This window comes from Carcharodon carcharias, chromosome 8, assembly GCF_017639515.1.
Source record: "Carcharodon carcharias isolate sCarCar2 chromosome 8, sCarCar2.pri, whole genome shotgun sequence".
NCBI lineage: Eukaryota > Metazoa > Chordata > Chondrichthyes > Lamniformes > Lamnidae > Carcharodon > Carcharodon carcharias.
Genome location: NC_054474.1, coordinates 169,868,021 through 169,888,324, shown reverse-complemented (window position 1 = coordinate 169,888,324; position 20,304 = coordinate 169,868,021). Strand labels below are relative to the sequence as shown.

Here is a 20,304-nt window from a genome sequence, read left to right as displayed (position 1 = left end):
GTCATATTTGTGAACAAGGGGACCAGGTCATAAAGGAGCAGGATTTGAATATTCCTTTCATTCTTGTAGGGAAGAACCTGATCTCAATTTGTAGTCTTCCCTGATGATACATATAAGTCCACATATTGTGCATTTTGATCTTACATGAGTCAACGCCCGTGTGTCCTGCTTACTGCACAGCCCAGTCTATTGGAGCATCAGTACAGAGTGCTAAACTAACACCCTACATGTACAATATTAATGTTTTATTTTCTCCTCTTTGTTTCATAACTGATTTATTTATACAGAAAACCACACTCTGTTCAAATAAAAATCAGCTTTATAAAAAAAGGTCAATTTTCTGCATGGCCTTTAACTTGTTTCCGTTTCATGGAAGAAGCACGAGATCCTTTGAGGAGAACCACAGAAAGTATGTTTTTGATGTTTCCACATGATGGCTGTTGATCACCAGATTGAATTCGTGATTTATATCACGTGGACCTATAACAGTTAACCAATACCATTTTGAATTGCAGCTAAACTCTTCACTGGCTTGTTGTGATTACTCAGAAGTAATAATTTTCCTACTCCAAGTTCTAGCTCATGTAAACTTATGTTTCAGTTTGGTGTATACTTACAAAAAAAAGGAATTAAGTCACAATTTTTGGTGCCTGCTTTGTTTGTGGAATATTACATAAATATTATAAGATGTCTTTAAAACCTGTGTTCATAAATACTCTAGCATGAAGCCCTGCCATCACTCTTCAGTTTGTCCTCTGCTTACTCCAGATCCCAGTTAAGTGCTAGGCATATGCAAATATTGCTTTGTAATTGGTTGCCCGATGACTGCTGGAATTTTCCATTAAGTCAAACATGGGTTCAGTCCATTTAGTAACCACATACTTGATTGTCATCACAATGTGTTGCCAGGACACCCTGTACTCCCATTTATTCAATTTGTTCCCTATTCTTGTTTTGGTGGTGTGTTACAGTTCACTCAGGGAGCCCGAGTTGCTGTGCCAAAATGCACTTAATTTACATGCTTGTTGTAGTCCGGAGCTATGGATGGTGATGGTAGAAGCTCCAGCATTCTTTCCATCACATGGCTGAACAGGAATCTCTACCGCTCTTACCACCTACCATTGATGTATGTTGGAAGGATTTGCAGGTTGATACTCAACCTGTTTAGCCATGTAATGAATGCAGCTTCCTTGGCCACCAAGTTCTGGGCTGGGACTTGAAACCGGAACTTCTGGCTCACAGGCAAGGATGCTGTCCACTGCCCCACGAGACCTCCATTCTTGTTTTAGACATCCCCTTTTCTTGTTTTAGATGTCTCCTATTCTTGTTTTAGATTTGGTGCTTATCATTCTTAGATAAGTTTGCTGAATTACTCTTATCAGATATGCGTGTATACCTTCATTCTCCCATATAAGTACTGAAACTAGTACAGTGCTTATGGTGTTTCATACTTAGTGTTTTAAGGAAGTTTGGTTCAAATATTTTGATAAATTGGACTCCAAAATGAAGTCTCCTAATGTATTGAGCTGAGAAGCATACTGTGTAAGGAGACTGGAGGTTATGCAGAGATGAACATTTAACCTTATTTGGGGTTTAGTTTGAAAAGACACACATAATTGGAAATTTACAAAGGCTGAAGCCAAAGAAACCTTTCCTGAACTTCATGAATTGGGCGTGTTCACCCCAGCAAACTGTTAGAAACTGACGGGCCATCATTACAGTAGTAGATAAAACAAAAGTGAGTTAACAGCTATTTAGCTTAGGTTCTAGTGCTGCATCCAGCATTGTTGAACATTCTCTATCATGACATAAGGAAACTAATGTTGACACCCATTCACAATCAGACAATCAGTTTCTACTGGAGTCACAGTAGAGTTATTAATTTTTAAAAAAAAGACAAGCACACATGAACACCGAGGGTTCAAATATGGCTATTCACAAATAAATCCCAATTAGATCAATTTGTTTGAGCTTGTTTCAGGGTCTGACATGTAACTTGAAAACAAAATAAATCATGATTTTCAGAATACCTACAGACAATGGGCATCCTTTGGCATCATTCACTTATTCAGGTTTTGAAAACAAGCAATCAGCTGATAGCGCTCTTTCTAAACTCTTGTCATGAGTGTCTTCATTTTCTTCTCTCTCACAATCGCATAACAAAGAAATAACTTATATTTATATTGCATCTTCTCATATCCTTGGGATGTACCAGCTTTACAGACAATGGATTGTTTTTTTTAAATGTAGACATGAATGTTATGCAGACAAACATGCCTTCTTGTTCATCTATTAGCTCACAATATAGCTACAAATTACCAAATTAGTCACCATACCAGCAATTTATTTGCACTCAAACACCTGTTTTGTATGAAAACACACTTTTTAAAATATGGATTTTGGGCCAGTTCAAATGCACTATGACTGACTAAGTAGACACAAGCTGGTATCTTGGCATACAGCTGGAATGTTGATTGACCTGCTACCTCTGCTAATCAACCTTACTAAGACTGTTATTAAGTGCATGTAGTACTCTCTAAGTCGCTTATTCGCAACTTATTGTTTTATTGGAACAGGAACGGTTATAAACACAGGTCCTTCCATTAGAATCGAATATGATGGACCGCTCAGACATTTTTGTGACCATGTTCCTTGGTTTTCAGTTTATTCTTCCTATCATTTTTATTTTGAGTTATGAAATTGGTTTATGAAATTACAAAATACCATTTGAATTAATTGTGATTACTGTAGGACCCTATAAATGCAGCCAAATTACTACTAATCAATAACATTTGAGTAATCTCCTTGTATAAAAGTATAAGTTCATCAGATATATATTTCACAAAATTAAAATAAGTCATTAATAAAACAGAGGGAACTCTGTTTGGGAATCTGATACCAGGAATACAAAAAGATAACTCCTATTAGTCAGGTATCATTGTAGTCTCCAAGGCAGTTTTTCTGTGACTGATGAGAAGCTTTTTTTTTTGAAACAACTGCAAACATGCTTAGCTTTCTATAAGATATTTTTCCAACCCTCAATTTGCCATGCAGCTGCAATCCTGAAGTTAAAATAATTAGTATATAGGCTTTTATTATTTAGATTTTGAGATGGCAAAAAAGCCTAAATTTAGGAAGCCTGAAGTCTGCCAGCTCATATTGGAGAAGAACTTCCCAATATTAGTAATTATCTTTGAAAGTTTTGGTTGAGTTTCATTGCTATCAGATTCAACTTGGAAAATAAGAGTAAGGTGTACAGAGTCTCATTGTGTGAAAAATTGGCTAAGTTTGTTGACGGGGGATCACAATACACAGTTGTCCCATGACTGATGGAAGTGATATCTGCAGCACACAAACTTTGTGCTGCCTTCTCCTCTCCATGATTGTGGCATGCAGCCCAGCACTAAATGCACAGCTGTGTGCAGGTCTGTGCAAAGCTAGGATCAACTAAAGCTAGCCTGCACTTTTTAAAGCCAGTCTGCACCTCTTAAAGGGGAAGCGGTATGAAAGAGTTTCTGAATAGGGAGAAATAGAAGTAATGGAGCACTGGGTCAGAAAGAGGACTTCCAGGTTCTCAGCACTGGAGGTCTTAGTGCAGGAGATAAGAGAGGAGAGAGGTCCTCTTTCTGCAGAGGGCCAGGTTGCCCTCCAGACAAGCATTCAGAAGGGAATGAGAGCAGATAGCAACGGAGGTCAATGCCAGGAATCTCACCTGAGGGTCTAGCTATAGTGCCGGAAAAAGTTCAATGACCTCACACGACCTCACATCTTCAAATACCATCTCCTACCGACCGCACCACCAACCTCAGTAGGAAGAACGTGTGAGAAAATTGGGTTGTCACTGTCTTACGTGACCTAACTACCCTACCGCCACCATAAAAATGGCCCTTTAAAGTAGTGTGTTCAGTCCTAGGGGCAGAATTGCCTCAGATTTGCACTTAGTGTGGTAGCAGGCGGGAAAAATGAATCTTTACCCGCTGGCCACAATGGTGGTTTTTCATGCCGTATTGTCCCAAACCTGCTGCATTAATTATGCATTCCCGGGATACATGCTATTTCGAAGGCGGGTGGGCCCCGATTTGCCTGCCACGCCATCACCTCACAGTTTCATCGTACCAGGCACCACGTTTAAAGTACAGCTGCGCACAGTTTTTGCAACCCCTCAGATACTGAAGCAGTCCATGTCTGCATGCAGCAAGAGCTGGACAATGTTCAGACTTGGGGTGATAATTCTCAAGTTACATTCGTGCCACACAAATGTCAAGCAAATGACCTCAAAAATCTCGAACAGGTTTGTCAAGTATGATTCCCTTTCATCAATCTCTGCTGGCTCTGCTTAATCATATTATGCACCTTGTCACCACATCCCTTGCAATAGATTCTAGTATTTTTTTTTTGTCATAGTCATTATGGCACAGAATGAGGTCATTCGGCCACAACAAAAACAAAGTTAAAAAATACCTGGAAAAACTCAGCAGGTCTGACAGCATCTGTGGAGAGGGGCACAGTTAACGTTTCAAGTCCATATGACTCTTCAACAGAACTAAGTAAAAATAGAAAAGAGGTGAAATATAAACTGGTTTAAGGGGGTTGGGACAGGTAGAGCTGGATAGAGTCAGTGATAGGTGGAGATAACCAAAAGATGTCATAGACAAAAGGACAAAGGGGTGTTGATGGTGGTGATATTATCTAAGGAATGTGCTAATAGGTGACATTAAGGGTAGAAAGCAGGATGAGAAAGGTACAGATAGCCCTAGTGGGGGTGGGGTGGGGGGAAGGGATCGAAATAGACTAAAAGGTAGAGATAAAACAATTGATGGAAATACATTTAAAAATAATGGAAATAGGTGGGAAAAGAAAAATCTATATAAATTATTGGAAAAAAGGGGGATCGGAAAGGGGGTGGGGGTGGAGGAGAGAGTTCATGATCTAAAGTTGTTGAACTCAATAGGCCCACTGAGTCCATTCCTTACTACTGATGTTAAGCAAACTGGGCCTATAGTTCCCTATTTTCTCTTTCCCTCCTTTCTTGAGTAGTGAGATTATGTTTGCTACCTTACATTCCATGGGGACTATTTTAAAATTTAGGAAATTCTGGAAGATCAAAACAAGTGCATCCACTCTCTCTGCAGCTACCTCTCCTAAAACCCTAGGATACAGGGCATCAGACCCAGGTGATTTGTCAACTTTAAATTCCATTAACTTCTTCATTTTAAGATACTGATGGAAACCTTGAGGCATTGCAACCTCCATGAAACCTTTTACTTTTTGATATATTGTTATTATTTATATGCACCACTTTAGCAGAAGGGCTTACTGCCCAGGCTTATCTACAACAGCAGAATTTTCCATGGACCCATAAGTCAGGACCTTAGCAGTTTGTTTATAGAGCTGTATCCTTGCTTTAACACATTTGCATACAACTTAAACAGGCCCCTTCCTGCTTCTATTGTTGCATCAGCATCTGAGGCAATGTGACAGCAGGGGCTCCAGGTTTGCTTTGAAAATTATTCAAAAATGATGCAGCTAAACATAATATCAAACAATGAAGCGGAAACTTAATATCTTTGTGACAATTCAAAACAAATTGTAATACGCTGTTAAATGAATTCACAGGTTAAACTGATCAACAGTAGGGTTGCTAACACTCCTGGAGTGGCGTATAGACCTCCCCTGCGCCACTGCTAGCCTGGATGATCTTTGCATTTAAATTCTTTGCCTTGCTGGCTGTCAATGCACAGGCGCCTCCAGCTCGATGATGTCAGCCTCCCCACCACTGCAGGGAGTGGGGGCCAACTGATTTGCCAGTTATAGGAGTGGCAATTAGGAGGGCTTAGCAGACGGAGGGGGAGTCAGGAGGGCTTGTGTGTTGGAAAGTAGGGTTGTCAACTCTGGTTGGACATATTTCTGGAGGTTTGGTGATACAACATTTGAGCATATTTCGATGATGTGATGTGATATGATGCCTGATCTTGCCTTCAGTTTGCAAATGACATTGTATCTACCTTATAAAGGAGGGATCTGTTATGGTTGACTGTCTTTGCTTGTGATTTTGCAGTAGCAGCTGTCACGCAAGAAGTTCCGGGAACTGGGAAGCCAGATGTAAGTAGGTGAAGGAAGTGCACAGCTGCAAAGCTGCACTGGTGGCTGGGAGACTCCTGGACAATCCTGAAGGGTTGACAACTCTAGAATAAAATGCCATAAGGCTCATGTCACTTAGAAGACAACCGGCTGAATTTGTGGAGCCCTCTGGACTGGGCTTGATGGCCAGGGTTCAGGAGAATTGGTGGGAGTACCTGCACCTGATTCCCGGTGTTAGGATGGGAAGCTCTCGACGCTGGAATCCTGCCGCTGGTATAGGGATGTGAATTAGGCTCATAAACGAGCCACAATACCAAGTATCCCTGAGCCTGCCAGATTTAATGGTGGCTCAGGGATTTAATGGGACTTGCATTTCCAGTGGCTCCTGAAAGCTGCCCAGCAAATGCAGTCGGATTTGCTTGTGGCCTTGTAGTGGGTGCAGTCTCTTGTTAACAGGCACTCAGTGCCCGATCGAGGGGCCTTTTACTGGTTGAGGGCACTGAAAGCCATCCCCCTGTGCTTATACCTGAAATTCCTTCCACCCATTGCTGACAGCCTCTCCCTTGACCCTCATCCCGCTCCACTGACCTGTCTCCGGGGACCCAGCATTGATCCTCTGTGAACAATACCGGCTACTCCCTGTGGCTCTACCGATAATGGGGAGCTGATTGTCCTGCAGCTCTCGGGGGTGGGATTTCCGCCTACTGGGGGCCTTAATCCTGAGTGCTCTTAATTTTCGCTGGGTCTCCCACACAGAAGCAACACGGGGCTCCCACCAATTCTCTAACCGGCGGGCGGGGGGTGGGGGGGCCTGCATTGCTGGGACTAAATTTCACCCACTGAATCCTAGGCCTGAATCTTCTGGTCAGGGTGGGGGGGATGGGCCCCACTCGCTAACATGTAAAATGACACGTGTTGATGTCAGGCGTGTGTCCCAAGTCACCGCACATCGTTCAGATCTTCAGTTCGGCAGGCGCGCACCGGAGTCGGCTGCACACCCGCCAAACTGTCAAAGGCCTATTAAGGCTATTTAAATAGCAATTAAAATAATTAACGGAGTTGCCCGTCCGACCTTATGGTTGGCGGGGGGGGAGGTGGGGCAGGCGAAGAGTCCAGGCGGCCTTCGCATTTTTCATGGAATCTCATCCACGGGGCGGGATGAGGTTTCATGAAGGTTTTTAATAAAAATTTTCAATAAAATTCATAGACATGTCCCAGCTCACATCACATGAGGGGACGTGTCCCAATGATTTTAAAAAATCTTTCATTGACTTTTTCACAATGAAATTAAACTCCCTGCGGCAGCTCATAATATAATATGGCGGCACCCAGCCGATCACAGGCAACAATCGGCTGCGTGCCTGCCCATGCCTGCTTCCACTCAGCCCCACCGCTGAGAGACAGTTCTCTCCCTAAAATCTACCAGGAACAACACCCACCAATGTACTGGTGTTAAACAATGCACCTTCAGAAATGAAAGAAGACTTTCCAGGCCATTCCTTAGAAGGACTTTCCATCCTCATAGAACAATATGGACTAGAGAAATATTGCTGAGCATAAAACTATTAAATTCAGAGAGATGATACTACAACATGCAGCTATCCATAGGGCAGAAGAATGTTACTCTAAATACCTAGCAAATTAGGTTTATTTAATTTAATGATCAACCCAAGAACTTGTTTTTCCATTTCCCTGACTTATGTCTGTTTGACTCTGGTGGTTTCATTTATGAAATTAGCTCTCCTTCCTGTTCCCTTAGGATCCAACAAAGGACACTTAAGATTCAGGCAATTTCTAACATTTGCATACTTTCCTGGGTAAACTCCAGCAGGGAAGCAGATCCCTATTCAACTCAATACGCGATTGGAACATTTCACCATGAAAAAATATTTTGGACTCACCTCTTATTTCCCACGGCCTAAGCAAAGACTTTCTGCATTTCTTTAACAAACCAATTGTCAGACCAAGGCAAGGAACGAAGTAAGCAATTGCAAACCACAGGTGCACAGCTCTACTTTTCTCCCGGGTTTCCAGCAGCAATTCCCAGAAATTAATCTTCCGTTTCAGAAAACTCCTGGAAATTGGGAGAGTTGGTGAGCCTATCTGGTTGGGCTTCATCCCCACCAGCCCCCAACGCCCCCAACCCCAATTCAAACCCTCCCAAACTCCCACCCAACTGCCTGCCAGAGTGCTGAGGGCCCCAGGAGCAGCTTCCTGTTGTCCAATATCCTTTTGTACCCACCAGCGAGCTGCTGCTTCCCATCATCTTAGAGCAGGAGACTGACCAGGCCCGTGTAGTTGAACTGTGGGAGTTAAACCTCACAATGCTGAGGCCCATATGACGTGTCACGCACCTTTGCCCTCTCCTGCACTACTTCTTCTACCCTGAGTTAAAATTGGGATGAATTCCTACCTTCAAAGTGGTACTTGTAGGCTTGAGTTATACTGCACTCTTTCTGAACATAAATTGGTGTTATGGAGGGTGCTGAAAGATAGATATCTTGCATCTCTTAGGGATGTCCTCTCAGTTGCTCTTTACATTGATGTGGATCCAAAACCATTTTGGATCAAGGTGAAAGTGGCAGTCTAATTATCCCTTTAATTAAGTTTACTTTTGACATCTCTTTGTTCTCCAGAAATGAATGCCAATATTGTTGCTTAAATACAGATTTTCGATTACCTTCTTAAAACGTTGAATGTAGTACAATACCACTGTTCCTGTAAAGTTATGTCCATTTAAATAAAACATCACATTTGTTAATTTTTGTTATATTGAGGTTTGTTCAAGGTGTCTGCTGTAACTGGTGGTAGCACTTTTTTTTCTAAGTTAAACGATTGTGTGTGCAAGCAGCAGTTCAAAGACATAGGCCGGAATTTTAAGGCCCTGTTGTGGCAGGGACGAGGGCATAAAATGCAGCAAGCCATTCTCAACTCCATTGACTACGGCGAGACTGTAAAATCCCACTGGCGTAAAATTCCACCCATAATCCGGTCTGACACTTTAGTGCAGTACTGTCGGATGCTGCATTGTTGGAGGGTAGCGTCTTTTGGATGTGAGATTAAACTGAGGACTCCTCAGTCCTCTCAGGTTTACACCCGACTATTTTGAAGAAGAGTAGGGGAGTTTTATGTGTGTCCTGTCCAATATTTATCCCTTAATCAGCACCATCATCTGGTCATTTATTTCACTGTTGCATGTGGACCTGGCTGTGTGTAAATCAGATGCTGCATTCTTGCATTATAACAGTGAACACATTTCAAGAAATAGTTAATTAGCTGTGAAATGCATTGGGACATGCCAAAATGTGAGAGGCACTAAATAAATTCAAGTTCTTTCTTTTATATACCATCCTTATAGTGCCATGAAGACAGACTTGTAGAAAGCACTGAACTTCATTGAATTTGGCTTGTATGTTCTTGCTAAACCAATTATTTTTACTTCAACAGTTGTTTGGGGAAAATGACCGAGTTCAGATGATTTCTGAGGGCTCAGACTGCCGTTGTAAGTGCATCATGAGGCCTCTGACAAAGGATGCGTGCAGTCGCATCAGAAATGGGAGCCTACGTTTTGAAGACTTCTACACAGTTGAAACTGTTAGCTCTGGGACAGACTGCAAGTGTTCCTGTACAGCTCCCCCATCATCTCTTAACCCTTGTGAAAATGAGTGGAGAATGGAAAAGCTCAAAAAGCAGGCTCCAGAATTCTTTAAGGTATCCCAGAAATACAATGTCAAGTGAATACCTGAAAATTGTGAAAATCCAAAACCAGTTGCTTTTGACGCCTCTTAGATTTATTACAATTAATTTTTATTGTGTATGGTAAGTCTGTTAAATTAATACTATATAGGTTAGATTATCTACAAGAAAGATTATGCCACATAAGATGTAGCTTTACAAATAGTCATTTTGGTGTACAGAACTTGAGTATTGCTAAAAAAGAGATGCTGTTGAAGCTTTCCATCTTGCACTTATCAGGACAATTCTCAAGATAAACCAACAGTCGAGAGAACAACAATTTATACTGCATGAAAAGAGAGTGCTGATTGGTTGGCAAGTGGGCTGTGATTGGTAGAGATGTTGCCATGGAGGATGCAGCACAGAACAGTTAACTGTTCGCTGCCAAGCTTTTGTTTCAAATTTAAACCGGACCGGTTGACTCTGGTCAAGGCATTGCCATGGGCAATGGACTACGGAATAGCTGTCCCCAAGCTTTTGATTATTTGGAAAAGGCATAATGCATGGACATGATCCTTCTGTCTGCAAAGAACAAGGCCCTGTGTGTGAATATATGTGACTTCTAGCATGTGTAAGAGAGCCATACTTCGTGTCTGACTGATAATTTTAAATTAGCTTCACATAGTTTATTACCTGGTTGAGCAATCTTGTGTGGCTTAGCTGCCTAAGCCTTAAAGTCAGGATTTAATGGCATTTACCATGTTACAATCTAAAGCAATATAAATCCAGTTATAACAACAGCTTATATTTATAAAGTGTCTTTAATGTTGTAGAACATCTCAAGGTGCTCCTCAGAGCATTATAAAACGAAATATGACTGAGCCACATAAACACATATTTGGTCAGATGACCAAAAGCTTAATCAAAGAGGTAGGTTTTAAGGAGTGTCTTAAAGCGGGAGAGCAAGGTGGAGAGGTGTAGGGAGGGAAATTCAGACTGAGGGCTTAGGCAGCCAAAGGCATGGCCACAAATGGTAGAACGACTAAAATTGAAGACGCTCAAAAGGCTAGGATTAGATGATGGAATATGAGGTTGGAAGCTCATAACAGGATCAAAAATGACACCAAGGTTATGAACAGACTGGTTTAGTCTCAGACTATGGCCTGGGAGAGGATTTTTTAAAAATATTCTTTCGTGGGCTGTGGGCAGTGCTGGCAAAGCCAGCATTTATTGCTCATCCCGAATTGCCCCTGAACTGAACATTTCAGAGGACAGTTAAGAGTCAACCACATTGCTGTGAACCTGGAGTCACATTTAGACCAGACCAGGTAAGGATGGCAGGTTTCCTTCTCTAAAGGGCATTAGTGAACCAGAAGGGTCTTTACATAAATCTCTGATAGTATCATGGTCACCAATACTGAGACTAGTTTTATATTCCAGACTTTATTAATTGAATTTAAATGTCACCAGCTATCATTTGAGCCCATGTCCCCAGAGCATTAGCCTGGGTTTCTGGATTACTAGTCCAGTGACACTACCACTATGCTACCATCTCCCAGTAGGTTAGTCGGGATAGGGAATGGAGTTTGGAGTGGGGGCTGAAAATAATGGCTTCAGTCTTCCCAATATTTAATTGGGAGAAATTTCTGTTCATCCAATCTGATAATTTAGCAACAGTGGAGGAGTCGAGAGAGGTGGTAGTTCAATTAAAGTTATCTTAGAAATTATAAAAAGAAAGAATGACATTTTCCAATGAACTCCTAGTAACATCCGCAGCAAATAGGAAATGGTTGGGTGATACTTACCTCTGAATGTAAATGTTCTGAAAGGATCTATCACATTTCAAGAAAGCAAAACATCACAGCTGAACAACTGAAAGGTTGTAGGTTATTTGCTGTTGGTAGGGAACTTTGTAAATTAGCCTAGGGTTAAAAATTTGCAAATTCTTGGCAAACTGTGACTTTTCCTCAGCAACAACAGTTATACTCTAATTTATTTCAGGCTTCTGCAAATTTACAATAGCCACGTGGACTTAAAGGCGTGGAATTTTTATCTAAGCAATCAGCCCGGTTTTGGTCGGCTGGGTTGGTGGGTGGGCTAGGGAGGCTGGTGGGTTAAAGTCTTAAATTCCCGATTCCTGACCTAAACCCACCCACATCCCACTTCAATTGTGGCCGGAAGATGGGCGGGCAACCAGCCTGCCTCAAGGAGACGGTCAGTACTTTAACTACAAAATGAGGCTGGGAGCCTCATTGTATTTCATCTTTTCAATGTTCGCTCTGGGCAGCCGGTTTTCCCCAGTCACAGGGAATCGGCAGATACGTCCAGGTGAGGGCTCGGCAGATTCAGGAGAAGATTGCCTTTATGCCTACTTCCTGAATCCAGCATGCCCACCCAAAGAACCTCTACGATTGGATACCCTTTCTGACCTTCTCCACGAGGTCTTCAATCCCACCTTGACCCAGGCAACTAATCCCCGCACCAGGGCACTCATCAGCCCCCTCCAGGCCTCCAATCCCACAGACCTTAACCTTCTACACCCACTTCAGGCCTCTGAGCTCCACCCTACCTGGTATCCGAGTTTTTCCTCCAAGCCCCTGACCTTCCTTCCCAGGCCTCCATTCCCTTTTCCCCTTGCCATCCAATGGCTCGCAATGTCCCCATCAAGCCTCAGAGCAGCCCTATCCAATCAGACCTCCAATCTACTCCTCAGGCCTCCAATCTTCCCCCCGCCCCCGCTCCCCAACTGGGAGCCTGTGTTTGGCAACCCACCTGAGTGAATTTTCTTGTTTGATTCCCAGCCTCTGTTAAGTTATCCAATATCATCTGGGGTTGCCTTGATTACCCTCAGCAGCCTGATTTAGGGAGGAAAAATTAGCTCTGGTTCCACCTCTGACCATTACCTAGGAGCCTATTTTAGAAAGTTTGCACATTTGAGCATCAGCTGAGGACAGGATTTGGCTTGGCTATGAAACCCCTGACAGTAGAACAGCCTGCTGACACCACAATCTCATCTTATGCATGAAGAATGGCTTGTTCAGCAGCATACTGCAGGATATTCAGCCTCGTGAACCTGCACCCCAACAGAGAAAATGCGACTTCGGGAGAAGAAGAGAGAATGATGGTAAAAGAAATTTTAGATGAACTGCTCTCCAAGATTATTATGGATTTTAAACTCTACAATTTCTGAAAGTGACATCCATTGCAGAAGAAAGTTTAAAAAAATTGATCCTTTGTAAAACTAAATGCTTCACATTGTCTAACCTAGTATTTTATGGTCTTATTCTAGTTGCAGTCACTGGTTGACCTGCTGGAAGGAACCTTGTATAGTATCGATATGATGAAAGTTCACTCATATATACGAAAAGTGGCAACACAGATGAACAACCTTGAGGAGGTGATGTAACACAAATTCACTATAGTATTAGTCACTATCTACAATCTTAGTACTAGTGACACCATGGTAATTTCTTCACTTAACAATTTGGCAATGCTCAACTTCATGCTTATTGCTTCTCTCACAGTAATAGAGATAACTTTAAAGAAGAATCAAGACTGTTTCAAACAAAGTAAAACTTCCTAATAATCATTAAGATTTAAATTGCCCTATATTTTTCAAAATTTATGAGTAACGTGGTGTATTGGCATTGCAAATTTTGATTTCACATTATAACAAATACAAAATCAATTTGGAGAGAAAGTCAACATCTATCAAGAAAAAGTCGACTGTTTGCAAGCAAAATACACAATGAAATGAATGATAAAGTGATGGATCATCATTAGTGATTAAAAAATGGCAGTTTGTCTAATCATGGGGTTCAAAACACATTGAGAAACACAAGAGTGAAATTTGGATGATACATATTTGTCATTCGAGTCTCCAAGATTGGATCATTGTCTTAAATTAATTATTATTTATGCTCTGGACCAGAAACTGAATTTTTAAAATTTTTGCCATGGCACTAGTCCCTTTCTTTGATGGGAAGGTTTTGAGATATCATTTGAGAAATTAGTTAGTGATGTTGGACAGAGGTAGTGAGTGATTCCCTAGAAAAGCGATGAAGGTGTTTGGAGTCATGTGATTAATATGTGATTGTTGTATTAATAGCTTTTTTCACAGCAGATTCAGAAATGACACTGCAGCCTCAGTTGATACATGGTGGAAAAACAATGAATACACACTAGCTTCAGACCAGTGGGGACTCTGCATATCTGTATAATCCATGAAAAGCTTTGAGACTGTAAACTTATCTTTTGCTTTCACCCTGTGTTGTTTAAATATGACCGTTGTATACATAACAGCGAGGAGGCTAAAAATTGGGCAAGAACAAAAAATCTTAAAGGTGCAGCGTTACAGAGAACAGATACAGAACTTATTTTAATGTTGTTTTTCTCATTTTTCAATCTCCTGCTGATGAACCATAGGCTCATTACATTGTTTCCATGGGTGTAAGCTCTTGATTTTCCCAATTCACTAGTCAATGAAGCACCTGATCTGGAAGTCTGACCAGTATTCAATTGCTATTAAGGCAGTTGCTGGTGAAGTGCTATGACGATACTTTTTGTTCTCCTTCCCAGGTTTTGTGCCCAATTACCAAGCAACAGTCACCAAAGTAGAACTTAAGATAAGTTCCCAGCATCCTTATGAAAGAAAGTAATATTACTTTCAATTCAGGATGCATTGCATGAGTGTGCTTTCACCCCCATGGACCCACCACTGCAAGCCATCTGTTATTTGGAAACACTAAATATAAATACCATAAGCGATCATCTCATGATCATGAGCAATGAGCAATTTTATTGAAAATAGTTTATCTTGATTATCTGCTGCTTATTGGTACCTAAGTATAGTGAACAATAAAAGGAATCAGGTGTATATTTTTGTAACATGATTTAATATAAACTTTTGATATTATATTTTCAAAACTGTCGCTATTGCATTCAGTCAGATCCCAATCCAAAATCTTAGATCTGTTGATGTGGGGAACAACTGTCATGCAGCTCAGGGTTTTATTTATGTAGAACACCCTGATAATAAGATGACTCAACTCATTTTGTCATTCGCTAACATAGTCAGTGATAGAGACAATGGGTGGAATTTTCCCGTGTGGAATGGTGGATGGGAAAGTGGTGTGATTCCCACTGGGTGGTGGGGCAGATGAACACACACAATCTTCTGTTTTTCAACTTATTAATTATGCATTTGCAAGGAGCTTGGCAAATTTCATGGTGGGGTGGGCAGGGAGTTGCACACCCCACCGTTAACTCGTGGGTTTAAAGGACCTGGCACCATATTTAAAGGGCACCCAGACTGACATTTATCCATTGCAGGCCAGGGGCTCCACATTACTCCTCCAGAATCCTTGCAACCGCAGATTGTGTTGGAGAAGCTTGCAGATGTGAACAACTGCATCTCAGGACATAACAAGGGTACCTCCAGCATCGCCTCTTGCTCATCTCTAGATAAGAACACTGCCGGCGATACACCCATGATCAGGCCAATGCTTGTAGTGGTCCATGTTCGCCAGCATCTTGACCTTATAGAAGCCACGTTGCCCCTTGCTACCCAGGCCCTTGCTCCTCAAGGTTCTGTGCCAAACGGCAACAGTCCCTCTATCTCCTCATCCGGATGAAAGTCATTACCAAGGCAGGGGCACCTGCAGCCTGCAACATCAATGCCTCAGTGGATGTGTAAATAAACTGAAATGATATATTAAGTGATCATGTCGTTTATGGGTTTCCCACAATCTCAAAGGCAGCAGGGGAGTGCTGCACTTCACCTGGCCTTCGCCTAGACATGGCATCCCCACCCCTTCCAGGTAAAGGACATCCTGGACAATGAGAGATAGGTGTGTTCCTCCCATTCACCAATGAATACGTATGGAGACATTGCTCTTTGACCAGGGTGATGAGAGCCATGTGCAAGAAGCCTCACATGGACACTTTTCCACTTGTCTCCACTGCCTTTGAGACTCTATAGAAAGACTGTTGCCTTGGCAGCATAGACGACTAACCACTTGATCCTTTGTCAGCCATGACCATTCACTGGGGAAGATGGAGGTTTGGAGTTATGAGTTGGCTGCCCTCCACCATCCATGCCCCTTAGAGGCATCCACATCTCTCTCACCCTCCCTTCATCCCTATCCCTGATTGTAGCTGATGGCAAATGGCACAAAATAAATGGCAGCTCCACACATGCTGGGATATTGATGTTATGAGAGCCATGAGTCAGGAACAAACCTGCTGCAATCTGGGCTTCACCATAAAGAGGAGAATACAACTGACACCCAGTTGCCTCTTAATTATTAGTGTGTCCCTTTAGTCAGCCCCTTGTGTTAACCTTGAACTCCATCCACCTGAAAAGACCCTCCTCCAACTTCGAGAATTCACACTTCTAGAGCAACTGGGTTGTCAAGAACAGTCTTGAGAAAATGATGGGCACAACTTTTCAGATACACTCCATCACCTTCTACCCTCCCCCTGTCACCCACCAACATCCACCCATCACCATAGACCCACTGAGTATCACCGTACCTCTCCCTTCTGTCACCCTTGAACCTCCCCCTTTACCTTGCACCCTATAATAATCCAGCTCCACATGCCTTTCCTCCCCCCAGAGCCAACACCCATTACTATTCCCATGCCCACCCTGACCCTGCCCCCTACCTGTTATCCGGGCCCTGTTTTGTCTCCCTGTATTACCTACCTGATGAGACCTTCAGCTACCAGACTCTCATCTTGGACCTGCCACCCTACTGCATCCCACTTCCCCCTTTGACTGCTCCCTCCTACCACCAGTACCCTGAGTTATCCCCGAGGACCTCACTGTCGACGCCACCGACCCTGCCCTCTAAGACACACCCCCTCCCTTCCCCGGACATTCCCCTCCCCCTCCTTGGACACCCACCCAACCCTTCCCTGGACAGTGAAACCGCCCCCCACCCCCCATCTTCCTCCATAAGCCTATGTCCCCTGTCTACCTTGGCACAGCTTGTGATATAAGGACCCAACATCCTACAGCACTGCTCTTAAATGTGGGCGAAAGCAGCCTGCAGATGAGCTGAAGCTCACCAGGGGCACGCCACTTATGTACAGTTGGGGGGCAGACTGTCTAATAATCTGCTGGCGGGGCACTTAATTTGGAGGGGGAGCGTAATTCTGATGAGTGGGCCTTTTAATGAGCATTCGTGAGATGCAAATGAATGCAAATATGATTTCTGACATAGATCAGCGGGAAACTCAAGCCGCCTTCAACCCACCATCAAAGTCAGGGAAACAAAATTCCGAAGTAATTCCCCGCAGGCGGGAAACTGACTTTTTCCATCAGGCCAAATTTAGGGCCCTTGGCCCCCTTTGATTCCCTCCACTGGTGGGAGAAGAAAACTCCGTCCAATATTTCCATTCAATTTCACTTTTGGAGGGTGTTGTAAACATGTAATTGATTTAAAAAGTTATATTTTTCAAATTATTATGAATCATGTTTAAAATATTGTAACATCTGATTCTCAATTTATGCGCCAAGAAAGTGGTAATTAATGGGAAATGAAAGTGATGTGCCTCAGTTTAATCTGAGATCATTCTTCCTCAGTAAACTTGGGTCAAGCAATGAAAGCTGTTCTTCCGACGCAGCTGTTGATGTGATTGCAACTCTGAAGCTGGATTAATTTGATTTCTGAGTACTGAATGTGACAGACAGACATTAAAATGTTACTTGGTATTTCAGACCATCAAATCAAATCTGACCAGAGAGAATGACTTCATGAAAGAAAGTGTGAAAACCCTCTCTGACCAAATGAAGCGGTATGAAAACTACTCCGATATTATTCTGAGTGTAAAGAAGGAAATTTCAAAACTGGGCCTGCAGCTGCTACAGAAAGATGCAGCCGTGGAAGATAAACAGCAGGTAGTGCTTTTTTAAAACTGGAAACTATTGAGTCAATATTTTACAAGGAGTCTTTTAAAAGGCCATTTATGGTTAACTCACCAAACATTATTATGCAACCATACAATGATGGACTTTTTATCCTTCCTTTGCTAAACAGTGACTGTAAAATTATAGTACCATTTAAAATAAACAGGAAACCACTGAATTTTAGTATGGTGTGGGGGAAGTCCTTGTTTATGTAAACTTCACTATTATAGTTATGGATGATTTACTGTGAATTACAAGGCAGCAATTTGGTCAAATGATTCTGATAATGTAATATAATTGACTACAAATTAAAAACTGAGCATTTTGTGAATCAAATTGCTGTTCGTTGTCAGCTGTGTTATTCCTTGGCATATATGATGCACAATTAAAACATAAATTTTTAAACGTCCTTATCATTTTGTGCTGGATGTGTTGAGCAGTGGCCCAGTTTCAGCATTGAGTATGCCCGGGTCAACCTTAGTTAATGTTAATGTACGATGAAGTAGATTGCTTTTGTATCTGCAGGATGAACTTGCTGATAGAATTTGCACATTTGCACAACTCTGTGCACGGTTGTAGTTAAACCAGCAGATTCAAATTTTTCATGCTTCAGGGAACCATGATAGCTAATTTGACTGGATCATGGAAAATTTGGAGCAGCTGATTTAACTGCAACTGTGGGCATGTAGGCCACTGGCCAGCAACTAGTGTCCCATCAAACAAAGTAAAGGCAATCGTCTGATGACCTCAGAATGTGAGATAATTCCAGTTGAAGAATTAACATCGGCAAGGGCATGATGGATGAATAGCCTCAGTATTAATAAATTCTGGAATTCTTAGAGGATCCACCTACTACATCAACACGATATTTCCAAGATACAGCCATTGCCCAGACAGTCAAGATTAACATGGAGCCAAAGTAAGTTGGAATGGCCCCACATATTCTGAAATTTTAACACTGGTTCCAAGATGTTTGGATCTTTTAGAGTAGGAAAAGCTGGTCATGAAGACTGGAGGAAGGAGGGGCATGGGCAGGTTGAAGCTAATATGGAATATCAACTGCAGGAAATTAGGATTTAAAAGAAAGAGTACCCGAAGGGCTGAAAGGAAATAAAGGAGATGGAGGCAGAATCACCAAGCTGAGTTCAGGAAAGTGGGGACCGAGGAAGAGAGAGTCTGTGAGTTGCCAACAAACACAAGGTCAGAACTGGGTCAGGGATACAGCAGGGAAGAATATCTACCAGGATGCAGGGATGAAAGCCCTGACTGGTAGGTGTCAGAGACCCTGAGTCCTGTGTGTGTTAGAGGCACAGAGAAGCGCTGCGAGAAAAGAAAGCACCTGCAAAGAGCCCTCCCTGGCTTAAATCAAAGGCTCTGTGAAGTTTTTAAGTTATAACCAAATGTTTGACACTTATTTTCAGGACACCTCTGGAGCAACAGCCAAGGTCGTAAAGAAGTATTCAAATCAGGCAGAGAACAAGAAAAAAGCAGCAGCTCGAAAACTCCCTCCCAAAGTACTGAAAGACAAAGGAATTAAAACAAAGAAGCCAGCTACCAAAACAAAACAGGCTGCATCACCAAAATTACCACAGCCCACCATCAAGACCAAGCCTGGTATCCATCAGCCAGGTATTGTAAAAAGTGTTACCTACTACAAATCAGGAAGACTTGAAGACATGGGAAATGGTGGCAAGAGTAAGTATCAAATAAGCTAAATTCTCCAGATTTTTATACTGCTCTTGTTAGTCTAGAAATTGTGTAATTTTCCAAATGTAATGGATGAACTTCAATTAAACCAAGAAGTTGATTTAGCAAGATGCACAGGTAAGTCACACTTTACTCTTGTGATGTAAAACTCACAATTTTTTTTTATTCATTTACGGGATGTGGGCATCGCTGGCTGGGCCAGAATTTATTGCTCATCCCTAGTTGCCCTTGAGAAGGTGGTGGTGAGCTGCCTTCTTGAACTGCTGCAGTCCATGTGGTGTAGGTACACCCAGAGTGCTGTTAAGGAGGGACTTCCAGGATTTTGACTCCGTAACAGTGAAGGAATGGCAATACATTTCCAGGTCAGGATGGTGAGTGGCTTGGAGGGGAACTTCCAGGTGGTGGTGTTCTCATCTATCTGCTGCCCTTGTCCTTCTGGGTGGTAGTGGTCAAGGGTTTGGCTTGGTGGGATTCTGCAGTGCATCTTGTAGATGGTACACACTACTGCCATTGTTCGTAGGTGTTGGAGGGAGTGTATGTTTGTGGATGTGGTGCCAATCAAGTGGGCTGCTTTGTCCTGGATGATGTCAAGCTATTTGAGTGTTGTGGGAGCTGCACTCATGCAGGCAAGTGGCGAGTATCCATCACAATCCTGATTTGTGCCTTGTAGATGGTGAACAGGCTTTGGGAAGTCAGGAGGTGAGTTACTCACTGCAGGATTCCTAGCATCTGACCTGCTCTTGTAACCACAGTATTTACATGGCTAGTCCAGTTCAGTTTCTGGTTAATGGTAATCTTCAGGATGCTGATAGTGGGAGATTCAGTGATGGTAATGCCATTGAATGTCATGGGGTGATGGTAAGATTCTCTCTTGTTGGAGATGTTCATTGCTTGAAACTTGTGGGCTGCAAATGTTACTTGCCACTTGT

The 20,304-nt window shown here is 42.4% G+C and overlaps 1 protein-coding gene across 2 annotated transcripts in view; it reads left to right on the top strand.

Annotated features, from left to right (window-relative positions):
- Positions 1-20,304, top strand: part of LOC121281122 (olfactomedin-like protein 2A) — a 55,275-nt gene that overhangs the window by 15,043 nt on the left and 19,928 nt on the right. Inside the window, exons 2-5 of one of the 2 annotated variants that reach the window (XM_041193829.1) lie at positions 9,529-9,792; positions 13,052-13,153; positions 17,480-17,659; positions 19,090-19,363. In XM_041193829.1, coding sequence (XP_041049763.1) covers positions 9,529-9,792; positions 13,052-13,153; positions 17,480-17,659; positions 19,090-19,363 — 820 coding nt within the window. Of the gene's footprint in view, positions 1-9,528; positions 9,793-13,045; positions 13,154-17,479; positions 17,660-19,089; positions 19,364-20,304 lie in introns of both variants that reach the window. The other variant, XM_041193828.1, reaches the window with a different exon arrangement.